This window comes from Halichoeres trimaculatus, unplaced genomic scaffold, assembly GCF_033239565.1.
Source record: "Halichoeres trimaculatus isolate MK-OKI-2021-1 unplaced genomic scaffold, fHalTri1.1 fHalTri1_scaffold_5, whole genome shotgun sequence".
Classification (NCBI taxonomy): Eukaryota; Metazoa; Chordata; class Actinopteri; order Labriformes; family Labridae; genus Halichoeres; species Halichoeres trimaculatus.
This window is the reverse complement of record NW_027437183.1, coordinates 3,520,074-3,531,081: the sequence shown is the minus strand read 5'-3', so window position 1 is coordinate 3,531,081 and position 11,008 is coordinate 3,520,074. Positions and strand designations below refer to the sequence as shown.

Below are 11,008 nucleotides of genomic sequence, written 5' to 3'. Positions count from 1 at the left end.
TTAAATTCTTACACGGACCCCCTAGCTATGGTTCGCGGACCCCTGAGGGGTCCTGGGACCCCACTTTGAGAAACACTGAACTACACGTCAAAATTTTTCTCCGTCTTGTTTGACTTGTTCACGGCGTGTCGTGTTCAACAGGAACTGACTCATGTTGCTGATGATCAGGCTGTTGCTATGCCAACAGATGACATCAGAGGGGATGGAATGAACGGCTGATGTATGATGATTCCGGAATGTTGTAGATACAGAGAATGTGTTGGTGACCAATCACAGGGCTTGCTTCCTCTGTTGTTTGAACACTTTTTTTTTTTAACATTTGAGGAATAATAAGAATTGTCCTGGTCCAAGTAATGAAAAGTTTTGTTGAGCCGGACTCTAGTGGATCTGGTTTAAGATGAGCAAAAAGTCCCAGGTGTTCCAGCTCAAAGTAAAGAGTTTGAATGCGGCGCTCGACTTCAGAGTCTGGCTTTGTTAAGCCTGAGGAGACCACCACAAGACACGCCAGATCCATGTCCGTTCTGTGTCTGCTCCTGGACCGCTGAAATCACAAGTCGAGGAGTTCCTGTGCCTCCCGCACCAAAATGATCCTCTCCTCGTTTTGGTGAAGGATTCCCTGTCTTGCTTGATCTGCTCTGAGCGCACTGATGCATCGCTGGTCCAGCAGAAATAGAAGCTCGTATCTGATCCAGAGGGCTCCCAACTGGCGGAGCTGAGACGCAGCTGAAACCCATCAGATCCGGTGTTTTTGTTGGCGAGCTCCTTGGTTGGGTTGAATCCCAGAAAAGTTTAGGGAAATGTGAAGTTTCCAGGACGGTTTGGTTGTTTCAGTGTTGGTGTGTTTCGCAGATAAAGACACAGCCAGTCAGAAAGAATGAGCCTGTTTATTAGCCCTCATGTTAATCATCATAATCATCCACCTGCCTCTCCCTCGGCCACCGACAGTCTCGTGGCTCGGGTTCATACACAACTCTATCGGTCAATAGAATCTAATAGAAAAATCTGCAGGTTACAGTTAGGACGTCTGTCCATTAGAAAAACAACAGAAACCATGAAACCAAAAAGCTCCCCGTCACCCCTGCAGGACGAGAGGTTGGGACTAGGAAGATCTAAAGTGGAGTGGACGGGCGGCGTCATGTCCAGTTCTGGATCTGGGACGTCGGGAGGCTCGGCTGTGGCAGGTTCAGACCCAGAAGTCCACAGCAAACCTGGAACTGGGACAGGACACCGTGACGCCGTCCACTCCGGTGTTTTTTAATAATTATTTGGGGAGTAAAACCCCCATACTACAGCTCTCCTCGCCTCGGAGCCGCCACGCTAACCAGCTGCAGGACCGTTCAACACGCCTGCGACGCTCGCTCAGCTGTGATCACATGGTCCGACTGCAGACGCGTTGAAAAGAAAAACTCAAATCCAAACAACTTTTTAACGTGACGCTGCCCAGACAGAGACAGAAAGACGAGGAGAAGAGATAGAGACAGTTAGCCTAGCAGTCTTGAGACTATATATAACACATACATCTCTTTGCAAATCGGTTAGACACAACATGTGAATTAAACAATCTCATTTTGAACAGGATAACAAAGTACATTTTTAACTGGAGAGCACCCACCAGAGAGTGGAAATTTACACAAACCATATTATCTTATCGACAAACTGAATATTCATAACTGGATGAACAGATTTAAATAGACCCCTGTACAGGAGAACTCATTATTATCGTCGTCATTAATTATTATTATCGTCATCATCATCGTCACACATACACGAAGCAGAACCACTGATTCAAAATTCAACTCAACAACAGCCAGATCCCCCTCGACAAGACAAACCTCTCTGTGGTCCGACACACACAACAATGTTCAGCTAACACACGGAGATACACACCAGACACAACACACACAGTTCTAACAAGTACGTAGCTCAGCTGGAATTACAAAAACACTCAAAGATCTTTTTACGCTAACGGTTCTCGAACTCACAAGTCATCCAAATCTATTCACACGCCCAAGAAGCTAATTTGTAGATCTACACTCCGGTTGGAAAGGTGGTTTGACGAGAAAAGCAAAAATATTTTCTTGTTCAAATTCGTATAAAACTGCCGCACAAGCTCTCACAAAAGCATCGTAACCCAGCCTCAGCAGACACACACAGATACACACACACACAGAAAGCTAAAATAAACATGTTTATGTAACCCACAGTATAGCTAACGAAAAATGGTACTGAGCTAGCGCACAAGTACGACACTCGCGCAGTTCAAGAAGTTAAGATTCAAACAGCTTGTGTGCCAACGGTAACAGAAAACGAGCTAGTGCTTACTGGATTATTCAATGTTAAGCTAACGCACATTTAGCATTTTCCGCCACCTCACACAAAGCTAAGCTAATCTGTCTTTTGATTGCACAGTTCAGTGACCAAACTTTGCGGGAGAATCTTGAGGGGCTTTGCAGTATAAACATGCAGTCGTAAGCTAACTCATTTCCTGCCAACGCACGTAAAAGTTAAGCTAACCAAATTCGGCTAATGCTGCAAGCTATCATAAAAAAAGTGAGTGGAATTTAAACACTTATTTGGGGATAAACTGATCTTGTACGACCCGCAGTATAGCTTCGGATTGGAGCATTGTTAAGCTAACACACATTTAGCACCATATGCTACCGCACCCATGATACGTGCTATCTAGCGAAAAAAACTCATCTAATGCTTCAAGCTGTTGTGGTACAATCAGGGAGGACTTAAACCAACAGCACACGCCGATGTCAAGCTATTACGAACATGTTTATATGACCTGAAAACTGACGTAGAGTTAGCTTAAACTGGTAGCATACCCTGTTTAGCAGACAAAACGTGATTTGGACTAGATTTCAATGAGCTTATGAGATGTTGCTGCCCTTGCTAGCGGTGTTGTTAGCAGACAAAGAACATGGAGCCCAATTTGTATATAATATTGGAATTTGCCACACAGCGCTAGCGACGTTAGCGATCGAGTTTCGGAAGGTTCTTTGGAACTTTTTTAGCTACGTTGTCAATTTAGAGAAAACCTACACTGTACATAATTCACACAACTTTGACGCCATCATTTTTAGTATTTACGCTCTTTGTCGTGAGTGTGGAACGGGAAAAGTTACGAAGCATTCAAAGCAAAGAGCGACACACATCGGATAATAATCAGCCACCACATTCATTCAGCTAACAAACACAGCAACAAGCGTGTTCAGCGAGAGCCAAATTCCAACGTCAACACAAACAGTCCACAACCTGTACATTCAGCTAATAAAAAGACAGCTAGCAGAGTTCAAACACATTCGTTCGGCTAACACACAGTTGAGGTAACACACATCTTTTTGCTCACTAGCGCATTTAGCCAACACGCTAAAACATTGCTTATAGAATCGATAACTTCATTGTTCAGCTCCTAACACTTCTTTTACAAACAAATCGGCAAAGTAGAAATGCAGAACTAAGATACAACAACAATAATAAAGTTTCACTCTGTAAGAAAATAACAAGTTTCCCCCTTTTTGTAATGAAAGTCGAGGCGGGGAAACGTGGTGTCGGCTGGAGGTTAAATCCTGTGGAGGACACAGAGTGTTTGACCACAGAGAGATCTGGCTTTAGACAACGCAATATAAATCGGCATTTATTTATCATTACATCATAAAAACTAAAGAATCACTATAGAGATACAGGAATAAGATCTATCATCAAACCAAAAAGAAAACAAAAATCGCGTCATTGCACCTCCAAGATGGCGACTTAACAGGTAAAATTAGAGAACAAACAGACCCAGCGAGCACAAATTTAGTACAAAAAACAGTTTTGTCTCTGACGGTAAAACATTAAATTTCCATCTGACGCTATTAAAATATTTCTATGCCAAAATAAAAAAAAATAACTGAGAGTCAACACACACAATCTGACGCATGCTTTAAAACATTATCATAAACAAAATAATAATAATAATAATAATATCTGATTTTTCTTACTCAAGACTGCTAAGCCTTATACCGTTTTCTTATTGGAAAATAAAACTAGACAAAATAAAGATTATACTGGATTTTTTGTTCAAAGCCACACTGATACATCTTTAAGTTCAAGTTTGATAAAAAAAATAAAACAAAACCGAAAAAAAACAAACAAAAAAAAAAAACAAAAAAAACAAAAACAGGTCTACACTGTGGGGAGACCAGAGGCTAATCCAAAAAAATCTGCCTGACAAAATATCGACTTTGTAAGGTTAAAAAACAGAAAGAAAAGAGTTCGTGATTTTTCAGTTAATCCTTAGTTTTCTCTACAAAAGGAAGGAGGAAGCGGCAGAGCGTTGCAAGGAAACCCCGATTCGGTTGCCTTCGACGACCATCCGAGGCCTTCACCGGCGAGGGAGGAGCCTCTAGTGATCCTAAAGGCACAGGAAGTGAAATCACAGTTCAGGAACAGATTAATGAGGTTTAAAAATCTGTGTAGGGAACATTTTGACTGCAGGTTTCTGTCAGCGTCCCATGTGTTACCTGTATCTGGGCGGGATTCCACAGGTAGGGCTGCTGTCTGTAGTATTCTGCTAACACTGCAGTGTAGTCTGGCACCGAACTCTGTTGAGACGACTGACCTGGGGACACACAGGGGAACAGGAACCACGAACTGTTGGTGACTTTTTTATCAGTGTTTGTCTCTTCAAACTGCAATAACACGGTAAGAAAACTGGAGAGTAAAACATAGACAGCATACCAGCTCTCTAGAAGTAAAGCCAAAACTGTTCGAAGTCTCAAAGACGCCTTCTCTCATTCCTCACAAAAGCTGATCCCAGACGCTTAATTATCTTAGAGTTCTGGTATTTGTTTATGTTTTCGTTTTTCATTTTGGGGATTTTTTGCCTTACAGCAAGGGAGGACAGGAAGTAACAGGGATTATGGAGTCCCACAAGGCTCCGTGCTTGGACCAATTCTTTTCACCTCATATATTCTTCCTCTAGAGATGGATACTTCTAACATTTGAAATGATACAGTATCTGGCAATCCGTATCGGTATTCAACGGTACAAATTTTAGCCACTTTTGTGTGATTATGTGGCAATTAATATTAATTTGTTCTAGAATCAAATCTCATTTTTTTCAATTTAACATATTTATTTCTTAATATGTAAACTTGAAATGATGTGTTCATGTCCAGCATGGAAAATTGCCAACTCTTCCACTTCTCCATAGTCACAAGGTTGCATGAGGGATTATCAGTCTACGTCGTCATAAAGATGCGCACGCAGCATTTCGCTCCATTCATTCAGACGAGTTAGCTTTTTTAAAACACTAAATTCAACCTGTTCTCAGTATAAAAATGTACGGTTGTTCTATGGTCAGTTTTTAGAAACGATACTATACAACAGAGGAAACGTCTATCAAGTTCTGACCGTTACAGAGCAACCAGTGTTATGGAGTTAATAGCAACCATGCTAACTGGTGACTCTCAGCGGACAGTATCCGTGATTAACGGCCAAGAGTCACCAGTTAACAGGGTCACACTTTACACTGAAACACCAGAGACGCCTGTTGGTAGATAATTAACTCTGGACGTAGTTTTCTGGTTCCGTCTTTAAGAACAGGGTCTCAGACTCAGCAATCTGTGTGCTCTTTTTGGTCTGGAAGGGTTTCTGATTTATTGACACGTTTATGTCCTGGTCTGTCACAGTCTGGTAAGTGTCCACGATTTCTCCTCTAAAAACGTCTGTTCACTTGCTGATCTCTTCTGTCCACTCACTGCTGTTTCACAAACCTGGGAGCCGTTTACCATCTGTATAAGTGATGATATTTAGTTTAAAAATGTGTTTTTTTGGTGGTTAACTCCTCCACGTCAGTTGACAAACCATTAAACTCCACAGTGCTTCTGTACCCATGTTGCGCGTGCATCCGGCGTTGTTGATAAACAAATGATCCCTTTATACGGGGTACCATTTGATTTTATGTGAATTGGTGCTTTGAACTTTTAAAAGTACCTAATTCAGTACCCATTCCTATCTTCCTCTGGGCAACACCATCACTAAATCTTATCCTGACAACTTAGAAATGCAATGATCGTGAGAGAGTAGCTGTCGTTAGTAAACGTTAATGCTTACAGGAGTCATTCAGGCCACTCAGTGATTTTCTGTGGGTAAATGAAGGAACCCTGTTATGCTGATGACACTCAGTTGTATCTATCAATGCCAAAAGACACTGATTGGTTAACTCTTTAAAACCCATCAGAGGGCTGGCGCTCCCATTGTAGAGATGCTCTTTAAATTGCCGTAACTCCTCAATTTGGGCTAGCGAGAAAATTTAAACTGCTCCTTCTGGGGTATTACGGTACTGCATAGGAATCCAAGCTATTATTACCGTAACTCTTCAACTATTTGGGCTGGTGAAAAAAATGATGAAGTGATGAAGGGTTTACTAAACTTGAAGCGTGCCTCAAAGATGTAGGTCGTTGTTCTTGGATCAAAACACCAGAGAGAAGTTTTTCACCACCTCAGATGGGACCAGCAACATCCAGCACCACTGTTAGGAACCTGGAAGTTCTGTTTGATCAGGATTTGTTCTTTAACTGTCAGTAGACGAGGAAAAAACCAACACAAGAGTCGTTGGACTTTCCCCGGTACGAGTGTCCACTCCTAACCAGCAAGAGGATCAGTTCTGCCGTGACCCACCTGAGGGATCTTTGTCATTTTAGGGGTAGGATTAAGTAAGTTTTAGTGAACTGAGAGTCAGTGAGGGTGTGACGACCGGACCGTCTGCTTCTGTGCACACTCGGCTGCACAAGCACAAAGTGTGATCCCACGACAGGCGGAAATGAGGGTGAGCAGTCGAGGTGGTGTGTTATGATTCAGGTGATCCTATACTACTCAAACAACAGGTGTATTACTCTGTTTCTTGTAGTAGTCCTCCCAGGCCTTACTGTAGTCTGTCATCAAGCTCTGAGGCTGGTTCTGCTGACCTACACAGACACAAACATGCACAGTTAGACTCGCTGAGGTCTTTTCTCTAAGCATAGTTTTTGTTTTTGACACAAACTTAAAAATAACTGATTAAGTTTTAATTAAATTGGAATAAAACAATGTGGTGTGTTTGTGTGTGTGTGTTACCAGGGTCTTGCTGTCCGGGGTTCTGCCAGCTGGTCTGGTAGGTGTTTCCCCAAACGCCGGTCAGGAAGGTCTGACCGCTGCCACAGCTAAACACAAACAAACGCTCAGTTTTTGTTTAATACGTCACAAAACTTCAAGTTTGTGCTTCTGAGAGTCATAAAGTATCAACAGAGAAGGAAAGAATACAACAAACAGGAGGAAACGCTGAGTGATCAAACTCTAAAACGATGATTTCAGGAGATTTCTGAGTGGGTCTTACTTCTGGTGCGTGGCCGGGCCCTGGGTGAAGGGGCTGAAGCCAAATCCTCCGTTACTCATGATACCTGAACCCTGAAGAGGAGACGACAGACAGAAACTTAAACATCACATTACATAAACTGTTATTTCTGTAAAGTTTTTCAAGAATACATCATAACATAAATGTAACGTCTCTCTGGAGGTGTCTTTGGTTCCCTCACCCCGATCTTGTCGTCTATGAGCTGACGGGCCAGGTCCATCTGCTGGGCGGTGCCTCTGATTGTGAAGACCCGGGTGTTGGGGTCGGTGGATGGGGGAGGGTTTCTCTGCAGCTCCACGTGAGCTCCAGACTGCTGGTTAATACTCTTAATGGTTTCTCCACCTGCCAACGAGAGGTAAAGTTACCTTCAGGTGTTATTTTTCTGATGTTAAACACGCATCGGTGAGCAAAATTCAGATTACAGCATCTCCTTCCTCAACAATTTGAGCTACCAAGAAATTTAAAAAGCTCCTTTGATTTGCATATTAGTTTTTGATTGGGGGTAAATTTGAAACCAGGAAAGATGGATCGATCATTATCTTTGCATAAAAAATCTGAGGAGTTGCAAAGGGTTGGTACCTTTCATATTTAAACGAGACGGTACTGATGCCCAGTTCCTGGCAATTGGTATCGGTACTAAACAGTACCAATTTTGGGTACTTTTTTGTGTTTATGTGGTAAAAACTATCAATTTGTTTAATAATAAAATATATATTTGGTTCAATTTAACATATTTAGTCTTCAGTATATAACCTTGCAATGTTGTGTTCATGTCCCACATGGAAATTCACCCACTCTTCCACTCCCTCACAGTCACAAAGATGCATTTAGGTACCTAAACATGGTGCCTTTTGATCTAATGTGAATTGGTACTCAGTACCTATAAAAGAACCTAATTTGGTACCCATCCCTGGGAGTTTCATGAACATTTCACACATTCACCATGTCTCTGAGAGCTATTTCGTTGCAGTGATGGGTTTGTAAAAATACATGATAAAGCGCACGCAACAAAAATCTTTATAAAAAAGACCACAGCTATCAGCAGCACTTCCTGTGCTGAAATAAACGTCACCATGGTGTGAATTATGAAGTTCCAACTCAATAGAAGTGATTTTTTTTTTTTTTTTTTTTAAATGCATGGTTTAATAACGAGCATGGTTTGCAACAAAAATATGTGCACTCATGAGAAATTTGATTGCACTGTTGTAAATATGTATTTTTTTATGTTGTCTCTTTGCAGATGTAGCAAAAAGTTCCTTACTTTTGATTTTGGTTTTTTACAGGTTATAAAGCTGACTTTATTTCAAAAAGCAAGTTGTGTACAGACTCCAAATAAATTTCCTGTGGTTTAAAATGATATTATGCAACTGTTTCACAGTGACAAATTTGTAGGATACAGCTTTGTAGTTTATGTATTTTGAAATATATGGGGGAAAAAAGATACAAATGTTTTAAAAAACAATTTTAAGGTTTATTCAACTTTTTTAACTCATTGGCTGCTATTAACGACCACAGACGTGAATTCATTGACCATTTTCAATCAAAATCAAAATCATGCTTATAAACTACTGTGGGTGAGAGCAATGTGCTCTTTGGACGAGAGCCCAGCATGGATATGAGGAGAAGATGTGAGAGAGGCATAGTGAGACGCCCGAGCTGAACGCAATCAAAAAAAGTACTTTTTGTCTGTTTTTTGGATCAAAAACAGGAAGAGAGACATAAAAGAGGAGAGTCCACTCTTCTTAGGTAGTTTTGGTGTTTACATAGTCAGAGAAAACAAGATTATTTGGGTCTTGGAAGATCGTTCAAGATGCCCTGAAAATGGCCGGCAGCTAATGATTTGATCAGTTCACTGTAGTAGTGAAGACATGAGTCAATACATATTATTAAATCTTAGGGTTTAAAAGTTATATTGATAAAAATACTGTAAAAGCAATACAGTTTGTGTAAACAAACAAACAAATGTAAACACATTTCCTATACAATGGTAGGTCTGTCTGTCTTTTCTTTCGTTTTTGTTTTTGTTTTGTTTTGTTTTCAGGATTTTGGACGGGACATGAACAGAGAAACTACAGTTTATGCCATGAATCACACTAAGCGACAAGTATTTAAGTTTAATATGGATTTGTTATCACACTAAATTGTTAATGTGTGTTTTTAAAGTCCAGTATCAGTCAGACTAACTCAATAAATTCAGTTTTTAATATGGTGTAAACAAACTGATGGATGAAAAAGAGCTCAGCATCCTCCTCCTCCTGCTGCTGCAGGTCAGCAGAATATCCCGAGGTCATTAACTCTTTGTGAACCAAATGAGGAAACCATTAATGGACCTTTCATGAGGTAAAAGGAGGGAATAAATTTACATTTTGTTGAGACTTAAATCCTCTACAGCTCACTCTGGTTTAGGTTTAACGCTTTATTTTCTTCAGCTCTATATTTTCAAAATAAAATATATAAAAGTGGCTCAAGCTAAAGGTTAACCTGCCTTGTGTAACTCAGACCCCTTCCTATAGACCCCTTCACTGTTTTTTTTTTTTTTTTATTATCTATGACAAACATTGTGGAGTATAATGGCGTGCCAAGCTCTGTGAGGTGGTTATCCACCAAAAAACACATTTTTAACCTAAATAATCTCATTTTGAAGGATGGTAAACGACTCCCAGCCTCACAGGAAATCAGTGAGTGGACAGATTTTCAGTTTTTAGTGGATAAAGCCAGCGAACAGACCAGAGAGGGGTTTGAACACACAGGTCACTCAATGGTTATGATTAAATGATCTGTGTCAATAAGTAGCGGGAAGCCTCCAGAGCCAAAGACCAGCTCACAGACCGCTGAGTCTGATCCAGAAACCTCGTCCAGACAGAAACCTGCTCCAGATCTCTCAGAGTAATACTGATTCAATGTTTTAGGATTGATCATTATCAGAGTTAACAGTTCGATAATTTGCTGTAGTTTGTCTGTGAACATGAAATCTGTTTCATTTAAACTTTCTCTGATTGTTTACTTTCCATGTTGAGTCCTAAGAGTCGCATTTAGTCCTAAACCCAGCTCTAAACCAACTTTTTCATCGACTCACAAAAACCTGGAGTCAAAAATCCAACTCTGGAGGCCGTTTTCAAAAGTTTGAAACATGAGGCTGAAGTGCAACAAAACTTTTGCGTTTCACCCTAAAATCTTTGTTTTGTAAATGGCCCCTGATTTACATTCAGACCTGAGATAGAAACACACTGAAGCACACACAGACACACACACACACAACTCTGGTGTTTCAGTGAAAAGTGTGACCCTGGTCACTGGAGACTGCCAGCCCACAATCAATGTCTGTGTTTCCATTACACTTCAAATTGTGCAAAACCTAAATCACACTGAAGAAATGGTGATGGAAACATCAAAATTTGGAAAAGAAGTTTTTATGCTCTAATGAGGTGGTTTTTCAGAAGTTTCAATATTGATGTTTCTCGCAAGAGTGATGGAAACACCTTTTTCCCCAGAAACACGTCACGTTGTCATAGCAACGCACCTCCCTCACACAGACTGTATAAAACATGGACCTAGTCCCCCTGACGTCACCCGTCTGTTTCTGAAACGGAAACTGAAGCAGATCGGCGTTCGCAGCCATATTGG

At 40.9% G+C, this 11,008-nt stretch overlaps 1 protein-coding gene across 4 annotated transcripts in view; it reads right to left on the bottom strand.

Moving 5' to 3' along the window:
* Positions 1-884: 884 nt before the first annotated feature.
* The window catches only part of LOC141790569 (far upstream element-binding protein 3-like), a 32,652-nt gene continuing 22,528 nt past the window's right edge, over positions 885-11,008 (bottom strand). For all 4 annotated transcript variants that reach the window (XM_074670544.1, XM_074670546.1, XM_074670545.1 and 1 more), the window contains exons 13-18: positions 7,566-7,726; positions 7,367-7,437; positions 7,108-7,193; positions 6,888-6,959; positions 4,512-4,609; positions 885-4,402 (exon numbers count right to left, since the gene is read on the bottom strand). In XM_074670544.1, the coding sequence (XP_074526645.1) occupies positions 4,394-4,402; positions 4,512-4,609; positions 6,888-6,959; positions 7,108-7,193; positions 7,367-7,437; positions 7,566-7,726 (497 nt within the window). In that variant the 3' untranslated portion in view covers positions 885-4,393. The remainder of the gene's footprint in view (positions 4,403-4,511; positions 4,610-6,887; positions 6,960-7,107; positions 7,194-7,366; positions 7,438-7,565; positions 7,727-11,008) is intronic.